The 20,019-nt window shown below is 35.7% G+C and overlaps 1 protein-coding gene across 1 annotated transcript in view; it reads right to left on the reverse strand.

Moving 5' to 3' along the window:
- Positions 1-20,019, reverse strand: part of LRP1B (LDL receptor related protein 1B) — a 2,198,408-nt gene that overhangs the window by 1,438,766 nt on the left and 739,623 nt on the right. The window contains 1 exon segment of the mRNA XM_018062463.1: positions 11,717-11,854. Coding sequence (XP_017917952.1) covers positions 11,717-11,854 — 138 coding nt within the window.

Consider the following 20,019-nt stretch of genomic DNA (forward strand, 5'->3'; position numbering starts at 1 on the left):
TGGCACTCTTGGTTTTACACCTATAGTGTGAATGAGAACACATCGCAAGTTTCAGCTAATGGAACTGAAAGTGCACTTTGGGGCTTGTCCTTCCCATTCTCCTTGGATCTAACACTGAAGCTTGGCTCTGGTCACACTGACCTAATTCAGAAGAAGCCCTGTGATCACAGTGATCTCATTTTGGTTGGCATATTACGGTTTCTACAACCACAGTGGGTTGCCTGCCCTGGTGTACAATCCCTTGTGTCATACAGAGGTCTCATGTGAAATAAAACTTCAAATCCCATGCTTTCTCTTAATCAAAAACCTATTGGCAAGCTAGAATGCAAATTCTCCACTAGTGCAAATAAAACAGGGTGGTGGTTTTCCCCAACAAAGATTAATGTTTACTGAGTTTATTGTGTCACTACTCAAATACACAAATAGATGCAGAAAAGTCTGGAGAAATTTAAAATACAAATGCATATTTCTCTATATTTTCACATGAGTAAAGTATAAATAATAGTTACACTTGATTATGGACCGATTATGGAGAGTTCTGAAGTCACAATTCTCATGGCTATTTTGTTTCTCTGAATGTTGTTTTAAAATTCAGATATTTAGTTGTCATGATATTAATACCTATATAATTCCATGGAATAGAGTTTTCTATATAAGTGATAACAATGGATCAAAGAAAAGGCAACTGAAATGGTTTGTTCTGCAATTTTGAACAGATTGGACATTCAGAATTGAAAATATTGGCTGTAAAATGTGAAAATCTCTTTCTATAGAATTCTGTAAGATTTCTTAAAATTTCAGATTGAATTTAACACATCTCAAATCTTCTGTTTTTTAGTTACTTCTCATGGAATGGCACAGTGTTGATTTTTACTTCAAAATGTAATCTTTCTCCACTGAATGACAAGTTTCTTCTTTTTCCTTCCAGATTCCACTATGAAAGTCAAATTCTTAAAGAGCTTTTTTTTTAAAAAAACTTTCTCTTTGTAATATTGCAAAAGTACTTTAAAGAGTTAAAATGAACTTCTGCATTTCCTTTCCACATTCCTCATCAAATGAAAGCACACATTTTCCCAAGGGGATAGAGCTAAGAGTGAAATTGAAACATTCAATTCTTCAAACTTGTTACGTAGTTTTTCCGCTTGTTGTTCAGGCAGCACTATTTTTTTTCCTGATAATCAATCAATAAAACTGACAGGGAACAAATAGTTCAAAATGGTTTTCAGTAGATTTTCTACAAGCCATCTTGCTGCTTAAAGAACAGGTCAGAAAGGGACGCTGAAGCATAACGATTTCATGCATCTCTCTGAGTCCGTGTGTTAAGGCCCACTAGTCAAAACTGCAAATGAAAACTCAAGGTCACAGTATTTAAACTACTCTCAAACTGTGTGACTCCTGAGGATGCCATTCAACCTTAGCTACCTGCTTTATTTCCTTACTTTTTTAAGTATCAAGCTGCTTATGTCAAAAACCAAATAATGAATTATAGGGCATTTGGCCTTATAGTTGAGGCTGAGTAGAGAACTGAGTGACAGTTTGTTGTAATTAATACTTTTAAATAATACTGAAACAGTCATATATTTCCCAAAGTTAAGATACAAGAGGAAAAAACTTAGGCATAAACTAAGGTAGCATTTTGGTAGCTTGCTAAAGATGGAATTTCAGTTGCTTAATGTAGTTGAGTACAGTTTCCCAGTAACTAACACTTGTCTAAAAATAATTCACTTAATATGGCTCCCCATGTCATCTGTTTTGACTTTTCCATATATGAAATTCATCAAAGTGACACATTAAAGAATAACACTTAACACACCTTGTTTTAGAAACTGATCAATGTGAATGTATCAGTTCAGTTCAGTCACTCAGCTGTGTCCGACTCTTTGCGACCCCATACATTGCAGCACGCCAGGCGTCCCTGTCCATCACCAACTCCCGGAGTTTACTCAGACTCACGTCCATCGAGTCAGTGATGCCATCCAGCCATCTCATCCTCTGTCATCCCCTTCTCCTCCTGTCCCCAATCCCTCCCAGCATCAGAGTCTTTTCCAATGAGTCAGCTCTTCACATGAGGTGGCCAAGTACTGGAGTTTCAGCTTTAGCATCATTCATTCCAAAGAAATCCCAGGGTTGATCTCCTTCAGAATGGACTGGTTGGGTATCCTTGCAGTCCAAGGGACTCTCAAGAGTCTTCCCTAACACCACAGTTCAAAAGCATCAATTCTTTGGCACTCAGCTTTCTTCATAGTCCAACTCTTACATCCATACATGACTACTGGAAAAACCAGAGCCTTGACTAGACGGACCTTTGTTGGCAAAGTGATGCCTCTGCTTTTGAATATGCTATCTAGTTTGGTCATAATTTTTCTTCCAAGGAGTAAGCGTCTTTTATTTCATGGCTGCAGTCACCATTTGCAGTGATTTTGGAGGCCCCAAAATAAAGTCTGACACTGTTTCCACTGTTTCCCCATCTATTTCCCATGAAGTGATGGGACCGGATGCCATGATCTTTGTTTTCTGAATGTTGAACTTTAAGTCAACTTTTTCACTCTCCTCTTTGACTTTCATCAAGAGGCTTTTTAGCTCCTCTTCACTTTCTCCCATAAGGGTGGTGTCATCTGCATATCTGAGGTTATTGATATTTCTCCCAGCAATCTTGATTCCAGCTTGTGTTTCTGCCAGTCCAGCGTTTCTCATGATGTATTCTGCATATAAGTTAAATAAGCAGGATGACAATATACAGCCTTGTCATACTCCTTTTCCTATTTGGAACCAGTCTGTTGTTCCATGTCTAATTCTAACTGTGGCTTCCTGACCTGCATACAGATTTCTCATGAGGCAGATCAGGTGGTCTGGTATTCCCATCTCTCTCAGAATTTTCCACAGTTTATTGTTATCCATACAGTCAAATGCTTTGGCATATAAATGTCAATAAAGCAGAAATAGAGGTTTTTCTGGAACTCTCTTGCTTTTTCCATGATCCAGCAGATGTTGGCAATTTGATCTCTGGTTCCTCTGCCTTTTCTAAAACCAGCTTGAACATCAGGGAGTTCATGGTTCACATATTGCTGAAGCCTGGCTTGGAGAATTTTAAGCATTACTTTACTAGCATGTGAGATGAGTGCAATTGTGCGGTAGTTTGAGCATTCTTTGGCATTGCCTTTCTTTGGGATTGGAATGAAAACTGAGCTTTTCCAGTCCTGTGGCCACTGCTGAGTTTTCCAGATTTGCTGGCATGTTGAGTGTAGCACTTTCACAGCATCATCTTTCAGGATTTGAAATAGCTCAACTGGAATGCCATCACCTCCACTAGCTTTGTTCGTAGTGATGCTTTCTAAGGCCCACTTGACTTCACATTCCAGGATGTCTGGCTCTAGATGAATGATCACACCATCGTGATTATCCGGGTTGTAAGATCTTTTTTGTACAGTTCTTCTGTGTATTCTTGCCATTTCTTCTTAATATCTTCTGCTTCTGTTAGGTCCATACCATTTCTGTCCTTTATCGAGCCCATCTTTGCATGAAATGTTCCCTTGGTGTCTAATTTTCTTGAAGAGATCTCTAGTCTTTCCCATTCTGTTGTTTTCCTCTATTTCTTTGCATTGATTGCTGAAGAAGGCTTTCTTGTCTCTTCTTGATATTCTTTGAAATTCTGCATTCAGATGCTTATATCTTTCCTTTTCTCTTTTTCTTTTTGCTTCTCTTCTTTTCACATGTGAATGTATAGATGGCTGCACAGCTCAAAATTTCATGATTATAAAAATGCATTTTAACCTTTGAAGAATAAGTTAGATAGCTATTAATACATATATGCAACAAGCTAGTCTTCATATGTTTAATTGTAAAACAGCATTTTATAACATCCTTATAATATTGTTGAGAATATATCCTAGTGTCCTTTTTCATAGCCTTTCTCTTTTCAGTCTTATGCAGTGCATTTTAAGTGGGTCATACAACATCCCAGGGCTTCCCTGGTGGCACAGAGGTATAGAATCTACCTGCCAATTCAGGAGATGCCAGTTCGATCCCTCTTTCAAAAAGATCCCCTGGAGAAGGAAATGGCAACCCACTTCAATATTCTTGTCTGGTAAACCCTATGTACAGAGAAGCCTGGCAGGCTATACAGTCCATGGAATCACAAAAGTGTCAGACACGACTTGGCAACTAAACAACAACTATCACCATATACTTATTCAAACACAACCACTCCAGGTCTGGACCAAGTATTTCTTCAGCTTTAAGTTCATCTCTCTCCATTCACGACTCTATGCTTCAAACTTAGCAAATAGCATAGAACTGTCTTGAGTGTACAATGATGTCTTACTTGTATCTCTGTCCATATAGTTCCTGACATTTGAAATGTTCTTCCTTCCCTCATTTATCTACTCAACTCCTAGAGTGAGATGCAGATCAATTCTCTTGGGAAATTTTCCTGCATCCTCTAAAGCAGAATTAGATGCTCCTCACTTTATTCTTCCTCAGACATTTTTACCTTCCTCCATTAAGATATGTGAATTCCATGAAGGCAGAAAATAGGATTTTCTATATCCCTAGGGTTTCTGAAGCATCTGAAATACTGTCAATGCTCAATAAACATTTACTGAAGTTAATACATGAATTGAATATAGGGAAAGCTTTACTGTGGTTTCTACTGGTACATTTAGAATACTACCCATTTTGACCTCATACCCTTTTTGTTTCTTACAGACTATTCTTTGTTTTCTATCATATCAGGAAAAAGATGATGAGGGAAAGATCCAGATAAATGATGAGTCCCAGTGTGCATGAATATTCATATAAATTAACAATTCCAAAGTTGGTGGGGACACTTAACAACTCTCTTCTGTGGGGGAGAGATTACCGGGAGTGGGAAACCTGATTCTTTGACTTTCTATGGTTTCATGAGGCCTTCAGTCTAAGAGGCTGTTATGTTTGAGACACAGGTATAATAGGAGTTCTTTGAGCCAAGGAGTAGAGCTGTCTGTCAAGCAACTGTCATTTCTTCTATAGATATTAAGCAAACAAAATAAATACTTTATTGTCACACCCAATTCTTTATTGGGTGTGAGTTGTGGATCCATGTTTGACTTACATCTACTTCAACAGAATAAAATCATCTGAAACTAGAGTGCAATTTAACAACAACTGGAGGTCCATAATGCACCAGGATTATCACCACAGAAAAGATTTGGTCAAAAAATACTGAAATGGTTTGTTAGTTTGAAACTATTTGAAGAAGAGAGATAGATACCGAATTTGAGATGATATATTAATAAAGAATATCTTTGTTTTAAGCTAGATCCTTCAATGTTAGATCATTTTAAGCTATTAGGTCTATGCACTATTTTTTTCTATTTTACGAAAATAATACTAACATTAATCAAACATGTCAGTCGATTACAAAAGGATTCATTTCCAAAAAAAACAATCTTAGATTATACTGAACCAAATGACTTAGTCATTTCCCCCCACAGGTATCTAGCTAGCTAGCTAACTATCTCTAGAAGTTAACATATTCAAACAGCTGAAAGTTGAAATCCAATTTTCTTTAGCAGGATTAGTTTATAATTATATCTGATAAATCAGTGTTGAAAAGTGTCTTTCTAATTAAGCAGAATTTTAAAAACTAAAACTTTGAAAAAATAAATATATATACTTATGTGTATATATATGTGTGTGTGTGTACCTATATGTACACATATGTGTACCTATGTGTGTGTATATACATATGTGCACATACATTTATATATATAATTGAATAGTCTGTACAAAGTATACTATCCTAATTTCATATAGGTGTCATTAATATATACAACAGTCTTGCAGAGGAATAATACACTTGTAGAAGATCTATTCTTTCTAACTGTTCCTTTGTTTCAAAGAAGCATTCATTTGGCCCTGAAACCAACAAATGTTAAGGATCATAGCCTTTCACTGAACTAACTCAATTAATTAAGCTAAGCTCTTTGGAGGAAATGCTTACACTTAAGATAGATTTGTGACTATCTGATTACCTTAACACAAGCCAATACAAAGAAAAGAATATAGCAGGATCTACTCTTAAGTTGTGGGCTTCCCTTGTGCCTCAGTTGGTAAAGAATCTTCCTCCAGTGCGGGAGACCTGTGTTCCATCCCTGGGTTGGGAAGTTCCCCTGGAGAAGGGAAAGGCTACCCACTCCAGTATTCTGGCCTAGAGAATTCTATGGATTATATAGTCCATGGGTCTCAAAGAGTTGGACAGGACTGAGTGACTTTCACTTTCACTCTTAAGTTGTAGGAGCTTTAGTTAATCAAAAGTGGTCTGAGCAGACAAACCCAGGTCCTTCTGGCTAATTCCAGTTTGCTTGTTTTCTAGCTCAACCAATGTTTTACATGACTGAGTACGCACTGTGAAGTTTCCCTCCACATGTGTCAAGCTGACAGATACGCTTTTCATAACACTGCTTGCAATTTTCACTCTTATCCATACCTCTGTTATCGGATTCTGCATGCTGAAATTCCATTCTGTATATAGCATGGTGAACTCATTTTAATTTAGAAAGAGACTGGTAGTACTTTTCAACAGGAACTTTTAAAATGGAAATAGAAGAAGATTCATTCATACAATTAAATGAAAGTAAAAACAACAAAATGTACCAAATGCATTTGTTTTCTTTATCAAATCCACTAACTTCATTCTTTCTTTCCTTTCTTTGCAGTTGTTTTTTTGTTACTCACTAAGTCACGTCCGACTGTTTTGCAACCCACTGACTGTAGCCCACCAAGTTCCTCTGTCCGTGGGATTTCCCAGGCAAGGATACTGGAGCAGGTTGCCATTTCCTTCTCCAGGGGATCTTCCCAACCCAGGGATCAAACTCGCATCTCCTCCTTTGGCAGTTAGATTCTTTACTACTGAGCTACCAGGGAAGCCTCTTTTGGCAGCTACAAGCTATCCTTGTGCTGCTTGAAGTCCGTGCTATAATGACTAATGAAGTATCACAATGAGATAAAATACTTCCTTTCTGGATAAATGAGAGAACAGAGTCATGAATTTGCATTAAGAATTAATTCCTAATTATTTTTATTATATTTATTAAATTTAATATTATCAAATCTATTAATTTTAATTAATTGGGCTAGATTAATTACTTTTTGGAATATTTAGAATATATGAGATTCACACAAGAAGTTTTAAGGATGACTAATTTTCCTATGGTGAATCATTATAGATAATAAGGTTTGCCATTTATTCTGGTCCATTCTGAGAAAGCCTCTAGTTTGTAAATCACATTCAGGATTTTTTGGCATCTTCTCATAAGAATTTAGTTTTATGAAGAGCAACATGAAAGAAAACTAAATAAAATTTTAAATATAAGTTGGTATCTAAATTAAATACATTAAAATAAATACATTAGAATTACTAGAATTTAAAATAAATAGATTAGGTTAGATTGTGGGTAGAGAAAAATGTAATTGCATATATAAGGAAATTTACATTCCAATTGGCAAGTAAAATAATTAAATGGAATTTTAAAATTTCTTCATATGCATTATTTCAAGGAGTTAGATAATACTTTAGAAATCCTATTCTTCTTTTGATTCCTGATCAAACACACTAAATGAATATATTATATACTGAGAATCATGTAGGAACAGGTTTAGTATAGAAAGATCAGAAAAGAACAGTACATGTGTCTATGTATGCATACTTGTATGTCTGGGTAGGGAGCTTTTCAGATGTCAGAGTTTCATTCTCTAATTAGTTTTAATAGACTCTTTACACACTTTATCCCCTTGAATTTAAAAGGACATTGAAATGTTTACTGGAAACCAACCACAATCACTTTTCTTGGGCCACAGAAGATAGACTCCCTTTTCACAGTGACCAGAAGAGTTCTCAGATTCTTTCAATAGAGTAAGAGCAGATAGGGCCACAGAGACTATCAGTCCCATGAGCATTTAAATAAACGACCATTTTGCACTGCAAACGTAATCTAACCAGGATTGTGAATAAAAAGAGGGTTTCTCTTCTTCACAGCTTCTTTAAATATTAACAAAAGGAATTACCTTAAGGACGGCAAATATTAAAAGTGTTTTGATACACCTCAGTTCATTTGGTCTCTGTTAGTTGAATTTGTTCACTTCTTTATACGATTGTGAGGAATTTGTGGAAATATCCTGTATTGAAGGGCTTCCCTGGTGTCTCAGGGGTAAAGAATCCACTTGCCAATGCAGTAATGTGGGTTTGATCCCTTGGTCAGGAATATCCCCTGGAGAAAGAAAGGGCAATCCACTCCAATATTGTTGCCTGGGAGATCCCACAGATGGAGGAGTCTAGTGGGCCAGAGTCAAAAGGGTTGCAAAGAGTTGGGGCCACAAATTATTTGGCAACTAAGCAACAACATCTTGTATTGAGAGGCATCATACTGTATGTATATAATGTGTTTTTATTATTCATGCAATCTAGATAGTGATATTACCACCCATATTAAATACTATGTAGGAAGACGTGAATTTTTTTAATACAATATGGTAATTTTGAACTTTCCTATTGTAAAATTTTTATAAGCACATTCCTACATACAGCTACACCCATATACAAAAGTCCATTTTTCTTTCTTTAAATGAAGCTAAATTATGGAAATTAAAACATCAGTGTTATAGAAAATCATTAATAATAGATATCTTTTCATTATCCTTACCAAGAAGAAATTGATTTTTCTAGGAAACCATTCAGAAAACAATTTAGTTGATACAAAAGCATTCCCAAGACCAAACTATCAGCTCCAAATTGTTAAACTTTTCTCCTTATTAATTTTCACAAAGGTCACAAATATATTACAAGTGTACTCAGAATCTTTTATGAGGAAAAGGAAACATATCCATCTTTGAATCATATTTTTCTGCTGCTGCTGCTGCTGCTAAGTCGCTTCAGTCGTGTCCGACTCTGTGCGACCCCATAGACAGCAGCCCACCAGGCTCCCCCATCCCTAGGATTCTCCAGGCAAGAACACTGGAGTGGGTTGCCATTTCCTTCTCCAATGCATGAGAGTGAAAAGTGAAAGTGAAGTTGCTTAGTCGTGTCCGATTTTTTTTGACCCCATGGACTGCAGCCCACCAGGCTCCTCCATCCATGGGATTCTCCAGGCAAGAGTACTGGAGTGGGATGCCATTTCCTTCTCCAGAATATGTGCTCAAAATGCAACAAAAAGAAAGCAGTGGAGATAGAAGTGATTTAGACTGAATTTTTCTACAAAGGAAAGCATTTCCAAAACTTAATGCAGTGTTTGAATTAATCTATTTCTTTATCTTATGTCTCTAGTAAGTGGAAAAGTCCTTAGAGACTTGATGTTAGTTAGGTCCCTAATTAACCCTTGAGAAAACATCTCTTCATTGAGTGTGACTCAAAATCAGGAGGAAGGCTGAAGGTGGGAAAATACACTTAATTCTCATGGTGTATTTTTGCCTACAATCGATCATCTTTTCTAAACACAAACCACATATATGATAAAGCTGGTGTTCCTTCTATCTGGTGATAGAGTCCAGGGCACTTTACCTGAACAAGCAAACATGTTCCTAATTTTCTTTTCTCAAGGCAGAAATATTTTGTTAAACCACTGACTCTGGAATCACAGTATCACTCAGTCATCTTGATCCTACCATTCTATGTCATTGTGCAAGGCCACAGAAGTAGGAGAAAATCCCTCTACTAAGGTAAATAACAGGTAGAGATCCAAATATACTTTCCCTTATTTCTAAGCCTACCACAGGTCATGCATTATTTAGGTATTTTAGAATACTTTATTTGGTTAAATTTAGAAATATTAAAAAGGCCAAAGTGGTACAATCACTGCCCTACTGGCAAATTAAGAAATAAAAAAAAAAACAAATATTGCCACTTGTGATGAAGATGTGAAACTTGAAACAGCTGGAAACTTGAATTAGAACAGGAAAAAATAGAAGTGTAAGCAACTATATCCTCTAAATTTCAATCTGAATTATATGGTACTTTTTCCAAGAATCAACATATATTTAATGCCATTTTATTTTTGTATTGATATTTTGTTTTAAGTTGATCCCTTGTTTTACTATTAACATATATTTATATATCCCTGTCTCCATTAAATCACAACTCTAGATTTTACTAGAGAACTCATTTATATTTTCATATGATCCATGTCATTGAAATATGATTAAGATATTCAAATTTGCACAATCACCTCTGAGGAAGTATTTGGCAATGTGACGATTTTCAGTCTTTAAAGAAGCTTCAGTCTTTAAAGAAGCTCACACATGTCTATCTGGAATTTTGTTTTAAATGTAATAAAAAACTTGAATTAAAACTAAGGAGGACAGAATTAGGTTCTAGAAAACATTTTTATTTCTGAAAAGAAAATTAAATTCTAACTTCTAATATCTTGTAATTCACTAATTTACCTTCTATTAACACCATCTTTAAAACTATACAATCATAAAAAGGAATATCTGTCACAGTCTTTAAATAAAAGTAAAATTTAAGAAGGAAAAAACCTAACAACATACTTGATCTATGCTTTCTCAACATTCTTTCCGCTTTGAATTACCTTTCTAAACCAAGATTTACTCTTTTTCTAATGTATCTCTCCATCTCCAGTTTTGAGTCCAGGTTATTTCAGTCCAAATGTGGGAAAATGGCAGGCAGTAAGCTCTGTCAGGTCTCCAGACAAGCTGTGTTAAGCCTGTTCATTGCTCACCATGCAATGTTTAAAAAGCAGTAGCTAAGTCTGAATATTTTATGAACATAAAGAAGTGGAGCTCCTCCTGAAAAACGGGAACTTTTGGTGATGGAGGACCTTTCCAAAATGACATTAATTTAGTGAGTCTGTCCAGATACCAGATATGCATCTCCAGGTTTCTACAGTTCTTTGTACTCCTTATAGTTTTACTGACTCCAACGTGAAGGACAGGTTGCTCTGACAGTTTTGGTAAACGTATTGTTACATTCAACATGCTAGAATACGAGTTAGAGACTTCTGATTCAGTGGGTTCTTTCTCCGTTTTAAGTTGAAAACAGATTCACTTGACTGATAGCTTGATTCTGTTTCCACATCGGGATCCTTACCTTAATCCTCAACTTTTCCCTGGTTCTTTGTCTAACATCTTATCCCTGCTTCTCAAACCAATTAACTTTTTATAAGTTTTAAGATCTAGTTACACCCATCATGAACATACAGGTAAACCTTTGACCACTGAAGAATGTAGATTTGTAAAAAGAAGGAAAATTATAGAAAGTTAATAGTATAACTTCATGGAAATAATATTAAGGGGACATTTCTCATGATACATTCATTCTATTAAAATATTTGGTTGCAGAGGTTTTACTTCAAATAATCAGTATAAGTAACAGTTCAGAGGGAACATGTTTTTATGTATGGTATCAATCTACTGTGACAAAGACTTCTCATTGTCCTTTGCTTAAAAGCACTCCTTGCTGGTAAATACATGATTGTTTAAGAGCCCAACTTCAAAGTCTAAATTTGTGTGTGTGTGTGTTTTACTTTTAATAGCATTTTTCAAAAAAGCATAATAGTCACAGCTTTGAAATGCATATTGAATGTCTCTGGCAATAAAACTCATGCTTTCTCAATAACTGATAAACCTGGGGTTGAAAGACAAGACAAGTTATAGGTTCTCTTTGAACTTTCAATAAAACTATGAAAAATTCAGTATTTCAGTTGCATTTTTCTGCAAATGGACTCACCACGGCAGTGTACTCCTTCATCATATCCATCTAAACAGTCCAGGATGCCATTGCACAGCTGGGATAAATGAATACATTTGTTGGCACCAAGGCAAGCAATGTGATTCCAGGGGCACTTGATTTCTACCTCCTCAGGACCTGGAAAAATTGTAGGAAGGAACACCATGATTTGGGTTAGCTCAAGTTTTTCAACTCCAAAACTATTAAGCACAATAAATTGTTAGCATAAATTTATAAAACAAAACAATGAAAAATCCTACCAGAGAGCAGTACTGATTTCCAGAGACATCAAATTAGCTTATGTATTAAAAAAATTAAATTTTAAAAGCTGCATAGGAAATAAAAGGTGTATTTTTCTCAAATAATGCATTCAACCCATAAATAGGCATGAATTGAAAATATAAGGGTTGATTTGACTCTTTGTTCTATCTCTTATCCTTAGATAAGTGCGAAAGATACTTAAACCATGTAAGATACCTCAAATATGAAATTTATATAATGGCAACTTCTTGGAAGGGCTCTTTATAGAATTATATCAGGTAACATGAACAAAAAGGTTTCAGTGAAATTTAAATGAACTGTGTCCACCTTAGAGTTATTTTATACTTTTAATCTTTATAAGTATGGAGAGCAGCTAGCTTTATACTTCTATGTGGAGTCTTTTGTTTTTAAAAAAGTCTTAAAACTGAGTAACTATCATGCAACAGAATTTTCTAAAGAGCAGATGAAAAGGGTGCATTCATTTAGTTTACCTACTGGTGGTAACTGCACTTTATATAGTCATCCCTTGCATTTTTAAAGATATACTTAACTCAGAACACCAAGATTTTTCTTCAAGCTCATTAATTACAAGTCTTTATCAAAGATTCACACTGTATATTGTTATATCCAATTTCAGGTTGCTAAAATTCCTATATATACTTGTGTTATAGGCATCCTCCAAATTTCCCATAATGATTTTTAATTTTGCCAAGCTCTCTCGAACCCAAAGTGCAGTCACACCATAGGAATGTAGTTATGTGTTAATCTGACACTGATTATTGCAATAACCCAGATTTTTCAGTCAAGACACACTTCTGATTTATAACATTTTTTCAATATCTATGGGACATTAATTAATCAATTTAATATTAGTTTTCTCATCTGTAAATGGAACTACCAGCTGAGTCTACATGGTTGGGTTGCAAGGATCAATAGTCACTCATGGCAAAGCACTAAGCACTATGGGATATAGGCTCATAGGAGGAATTCCATATGTGTTAATCATGTAAATAAACGCAATGTAGTCAAGATTCTTGTAGAGGAGAATCTAGAGCCAGATTCTTGAGTCCAGTTTCTGGTTCTATTAGTTGAGTAACTTGGGTAAGCTATATTTTGTATTTTGCCAGGTTTTTACAAGAAGTATATGAAAAGTTTTTAGTATTTTTCCTGGCAAGTACTAAATAAGTGATAGATATTGATGCAGTTAATAATGTTCTAAGAAGGTGAGTTGCCTTTTGGTAAACACATATCTTATAACTTTCTTTTCTGTTTCAAGGCCCTAAAGAAAAAAAAAAAAGCTCAAAAATATGTTTTACTTTATTTCAGTTCAGTTCAGTCACTCAGTCATGTCTGACTCTTTGCGACCCCATGAATTGCAGCACACCAGGCCTCCCTGTCCATCACCAACTCCCAGAGTTCACTCAAACTCATGTCCATCGAGTTGGTGATGCCATCCAACCATCTCATCCTCTGTCATCCCTTCTCCTCTTGCTCCCATTCCCTCCCAGCATCAGGGTCTTTTCCAATGAGTCAACTCTTCTCATGAGGTGGCCAAAGTACTGGAGCTTCAGCTTTAGCATCAGTCCTTCCAATGAACAACCAGGACTGATCCTCTTTAGGATGGACTGGTTGGACCTCCTTGCAGTCCAAGGGACTCTCAAGAATCTTCTCCAACCCCACAGTTCAAAAGCATCAATCCTTCGGCGCTCAGCTTTCTTTACAGTCCAACTCTCACATCCATATATGACCACTGGGAAAACCATAACCTTGACTAGATGGACCTTTGTTGGCAAAGTAATGTTTCTGCTTTTCAATATGCTATCTAGATTGGTCATAACTTTTCTTCCAAGGTGTAAGTGTTTTTTTTTTAATTTCATGGCTGCAGTCACCATCTGCAGTGATCTTGGAGCCCAAAAAAATAAAGTCTGGCACTGTTCCCACTATTTTCCCATCTATTTCCCATGAAGTGATGGGACCAGATGCCATGATCTTAGTTTTCTGAATGTTGAGCTTTAAGCCAAATTTTTCACTCTCCTCTTTCACTTTCATCAAGAGGCTTTATTTAGTGAGGCAGAATAATGACAATAATGAAAAGGCCAATCTAGTATCTCTAGGATGTATAAAAATTATAAGAATTGCAGAAGATAATTATATACTAGCACTAGAAAACTAAGAAAAAAAGAAAGTGCACATATTATGTAAGCAAAAACAATAGAAAGCTGGAAAAAAGAAAGCTGGAGTTGCCAAACGTAATATAGGTTTTTTGAAATGCCTTATCAAATATGAATTCTAGGTATATGTGATTTTTGTTTGATGCTAAACAGCTTTCAACCATTTGTGTTTGGCAGATGTAAACAAGTTTTTCTGATATAGTTTCACTAGCTGAAATGTTACTACTAATAGATTCCCTGTATTCTTCATGTATATTATACAGTTACCACTATACAAAGGTATTAGTTCTGTCAAATACAAATGTACAACTCATTTTACTGAAACATATCTCTGTAACTTGAGTATCAATATTTTAAAAATATACTTCTCCATATATATGTATATATGTATACAGACAAATTTTAAAAATATATATATATATATACATATTTAAATCCAAATTATAGGAACTAAAGCAAGGGAAACTCTTTTCACTGGGGGTTTCTACCTACTGAATCTTATATTTGAAGATAACATAAATGCATTTTTAAAATAAAAATTTTAAATATAAATCACTTTTATAATTTATAAACTAATAAAATTTTGAAAAGCTATGACCAGTAGTCACAAGACAGCTTCCTTTTTTTTAAATTAATAAGCTGATTCTTAAAATTTGAAAAAATGCATCCTTGCATAAATGTCAAAGTAGTGTTTGGGACAGTTATATTTAGATTTCTGTAAAAATTTCAAAAATATCCCTACCAAAGAATACTTTATAAACCAGGAGACTAATAATGAGTGATGTTGAGCATCTTTTCATGTGTTTGTTAGCCATCCGTATGTCTTCTTTGGAGAAATGTCTATTTAGTTCTTTGGCCCATTTTTTGATTGGGTCGTTTATTTTTCTGGAATTGAGCTGCAGAAGTTGGTTGTATATTTTTGAGATTAGTTGTTTGTCAGTTGCTTCATTTGCTATTATTTTCTCCCATTCAGAAGGCTGTCTTTTCACCTTGCTTATATTTTCCTTTGTTGTGCAGAAGCTTTTAATTTTAATTAGATCCCATTTGTTTATTTTTGCTTTTATTTCCAGAATTCTGGGAGGTGGATCATAGAGGATCCTGCTGTGATTTATGTCTGAGAGTGTTTTGCCTATGTTCTCCTCTAGGAGTTTTATAGTTTCTGGTCTTACATTTAGATCTTTAATCCATTTTGAGTTTATTTTTGTGTGTGGTGTTAGAAAGTGATCTAGTTTCATTCTTTTACAAGTGGTTGACCAGTTTTCCCAGCACCACTTGTTAAAGAGATTGTCTTTACTCCATTGTATATTCTTGCCTCCTTTGTCAAAGATAAGGTGTCCATATGTGTGTGGATTTATCTCTGGGCTTTCTATTTTGTTCCATTGATCTATATGTCTGTCTTTGTGCCAGTACCACTTCACACCAGTCAGAATGGCTGTGATCCAAAAATCTGCAAGCAATAAATGCTGGAGAGGGTGTGGAGAAAAGGTAACCCTCCTACACTGTTGGTGGGAATGCAAACTAGTACAGCCACTATGGAGAACAGTGTGGAGATTCCTTAAAAAATTGCAAATAGAACTACCTTATGACCCAGCAATCCCACTGCTGGGCATACACACCGAGGAAACCATAATTGAAAGAGACACGTGTACCCCAATGTTCATCGCAGCACTGTTTATAATAGCTAGGACATGGAAACAACCTAGATGTCCATCAGCAGATGAATGGATAAGAAAGCTGTGGTACATATACACAATGGAGTATTACTCAGCCGTAAAAAAGAATTCATTTGAATCAGTTCTGATGAGATGGACGAAACTGGAGCCGATTATACAGAGTGAAGTAAGCCAGAAAGAAAAACACCAATACAGTATACTAACACATATATATGGAATTTAGGAAGATGGCAATGACCACCCTGTATGCAAGACAGGGAAAGAGACACAGATGTGTATAATGGACTTTTGGACTCAGAGGGAGGGAGAGGGTGGGATGATTTGGGAGAATGACATTCTAACATGTATACTATCATGTAAGAATTGAATCGCCAGTCTATGTCTGATGCAGGATACAGCATGCTTGGAGCTGGTGCATGGGGATGACCCAGAGAGATGTTATGGGGAGGGAGGTGGGAGGGGGGTTCATGTTTGGGAACGCATGTAAGAATTAAAGATTTTAAAATTTAAAAAAAAAATAAATAAATAAAATTTTTTTTTAAAAAAAGAAATGATACCAAAAGAAAAAAAAAATAAAAAATAAACCAGGAGACTAAAAATCTTGAGTTAGAGACCAAAAATTACTAGGTAGTTCTAAAAAAGCAAGATTTTTCTAAAAGCAACATGTTTGTTGACTGAAATACATGTGAGTTTTCAATTTTAAGATTGTCAGATAACTAATGAACATGACAGAAAGAGTGAAATGCATATCTGATATTAAGAAGAAAGGCTCAGCTATATACAAATTTTGAGAAAATAAGAAAAAATGTCTGGATTTCTCAAAAGGAATACATAGAACTATTAAATTCTTCCTACCAATAACATGCAAAGACAAAAGAGAAATTTTTAGAAAAATGAAAGAGTTAATTGATTTTTCATTAATGGATTATAATTGCTTTCCTATCTTTGATATGCTCCTGTCTTAGTCCCCATCGATGCTCAGTAACTGGTAAGACAACTGCAAGATGGACTGGACTTTCATCAATTCTCCCCAAATTTTCATACCAAAACATATTAAGACATAGAAAAATTGCAAATTACACTGAGGTAAAGAGCAGAAACTATTCATAGAATAATTATAGAGGTTGCCCCAGACGTTGAGGATTACCCTCAAAATTGAGGGAATCAATATCTTAAACCTCTTTGACCAGCTCTGGTATACTTCACTTGGAAAACTGCTACAACCAGAATGTTGTTGCTGTCTTTCTTGAAAATGTGGTTGAGATGGGGCAGTTTGAAAAATAGCAATGCTTGCCTCAAATTCTCAACTGAAACCAGGCAATATGGGTATACAGTGCAGGTGCTTTGGGGAATAATCTATCTTGATTTCCAATGAACATTTAAGAAGTAATGCTGTGTGTATCCCCTGAGGCTCCTTTAGTCCAACCTAAAATTAGAAAACTCACCCTGATCACTACTTCTCCCTATATACCTGTGTGACAAGAAGCAGCATGGACGCTGTATGGACTTCCCAGAATATGTCAATGTTACATTAAATAATTCATTTCATGAGGACTTTCGGGCACTCAGAACTTTTCACAACCAGCAATTATAATCTGGACATAGGAAAGACGGTCAGCAGCTATCAAATATACCCAGAATTATCTCTTTAATTGCTAATTATGAGGATTGTCAGGGGATAAGAGAGAGGTGCTATGATAACAGGGCAGCACATGAGAAATTCCAAAATAGTACAGACTCTTAAAATTTTAACAAGAATGGGAGTCCTGGTGAGAGAATCACTTCACTTGTCAGTAATTCACATTTAGAAAACATTCCCAGTCCTTCAAATCTAATTTTAGGTAACCAGAGCAATATGGCAGAATTTAAAATACAGTAATTAAATATAAGACAGAAAAACCCTATTATAACTAGGATTTAAAATATACAACACAGAAGAATAGTATCCATATCTTAAATTTTTATAAGCTTTACCCAACTAGCTGAAATAGCTTTCATTTTTTTATTTTTATTTTTTTTCTTTCTTTTTTTTAAATTTTTTATTTTTTTTAAATTTTAAAATCTTTAATTCTTACATGCGTTCCCAAACATGAACCCCCCTCCCACCTCCCTCCCCACAACATCTCTCTGGGTCATCCCCATGCACCAGCCCCAAGCAAGCTGCTTTCATTTTTTTAAACTGAACCTCATTTTACAAATAAACCTTCTAGTATAAAGCAAGATAGCATGATTCATCTGCATGTTCTTGAATGTTCAAATTATTTTTAAACATAAACATCTACTCTGTTCAGAAAAAAAAGTGATAATGGAAGACATAAATCTCATCAAATGTCCTTTCTGACTAATAACTGAGATGGTACATTTTATGAAGGAGTGGAGGTTTTTCTTTTATAATGACAGATACGGTTAAATATCTGCTCTTGCCACTACATCATCACATCTTAGCAGGATCTGTATCAATTCTTCCTCTAAAGTTTAATCTTCCCAGGCTTTTCTGGTGGCTCAGACAGTAGAATCTGCCTGAATGCAGAAGACCTGGGTTCAACCCCTTTGTTGGGACGATCTCCTGGAGCAGAGAATGGCAACCCATTCCAGTGTTTCTACCTGGAGAATTCCATGGACAGAGGAGCCTGGTGGGCTACCGTCCATGGGCTCACAAAGAGTCGGACACAACTGAGTGGCTAACACACACACACCTTACACTATGTTACCTTACACTTAGGGGGTTTTGTCCTATCAATACTTGCTGTTTTGTTTAATTGTATTTCCTATGTCTATCTTTCAATAGTTCTAACTTTTGTCTGGAATCTCATTCAGTTTATTTTAAACCTACCCTCAAGAATAAATTTGCTTTTTCTGCCTGAATGTTCCTTGAGGTGATATATATGTATTTCCACTGTTAAACTGCACCTGCTGCATTCCCTGTCACTCCAGCCTCTGCTTCCAACACTGCTGAGCTTCTCCCAGGTCCTCCTGATGGTCCCACTAACAGTAAAGCCAGAGGCATACAGCATCCTTCAAAAGCTGAGCAGATTTCTGCTCTCTTAGCCATACTTTCCTCCATTATTGTTCATGCACTGAAAACTCTTGTCACACTACTGTTATTTATACCATTCCATGAACATACTTAGATGCATTTCATAGATGCTCTTTTATAAACTTCTCTTTCTCTCCAGTAAAGGAATATTTAGTTCCCTTAACATTTAGTATACTGCCTGATACAGAATAAACAAGGTTCAATATTTAGTTGGTAAACGAAGTTTCTAGCGATTGAAGTTTCTTTAATACGCTAGAAGTTACCTTTTTAAATCATCAGTGCATTCTCAGAATTGATTTCACAAAACAAAACAAATTTCACCCAAAGACTTCTCTCAAGCTCTTGATATTTATAATTACTGACCGCATGAAATCTAAACTCCTTGGCCTGATTTCATGTTCTGGTTGAAACTAAATTATTTATAATTAATCACCATTACATTATATACAGTTATTTTCAGTACTTAAACTCTATACAGTCAACTCATTGGAAAAGTCCCTGATGCTGGGAAAGATTGAGGGCAGAAGGAGAAGGAGGTGTCAGAGGATGAGACAGCTGGATGGCATCACTGGTGCAATGGATAAGAACTTGGGCAAACTCCAGGAGATGGTGAGGAACAGGAAGGGTGGGCATGCTGTAGTCCATGGGGTCACAAAGAGTCGGATGCAACTGGATGAATAACAACATACCCCATTGATTCTTTTTATCATTCAACTCCCTAAAATACACCAAATTTTTCCCACCTATAAATTTTTTGATATATAATATAATCATGTGAAAACCATCTCTTTTTCACCCACCCAGTAAAATCCTTCAAGATCTGGCCTCTCTATCAAGTTTCTTCTGTGAATAAAAATAGGAAATAGTGGAAAGATTAGGTGGTTTAGAGACAAAAACCTTGAATTAGAATTTTTATCTGCCATGTATTAGTTGCCTTATTGCCAAATTCAGATTTAGATTGAAGAAAGTAGGGAAAATCACTAGACGATTCAAAGAAAGAAAGTGAAGTCACTCAGTCGTGTTCGACTCTTCGAGACCCCATGGATAGTAGCCTGCACCAAGCTCCTCCATCCATGGGATATTCAAGACACGAAGTACTGGAGTGGGTTGCCATTCACTTCTTCAGGGAATCTTCCCAACCCAGGAATCGAACCCAGGTCT

This window comes from Capra hircus, chromosome 2 (assembly GCF_001704415.2).
Source record: "Capra hircus breed San Clemente chromosome 2, ASM170441v1, whole genome shotgun sequence".
Lineage (NCBI taxonomy): Eukaryota > Metazoa > Chordata > Mammalia > Artiodactyla > Bovidae > Capra > Capra hircus.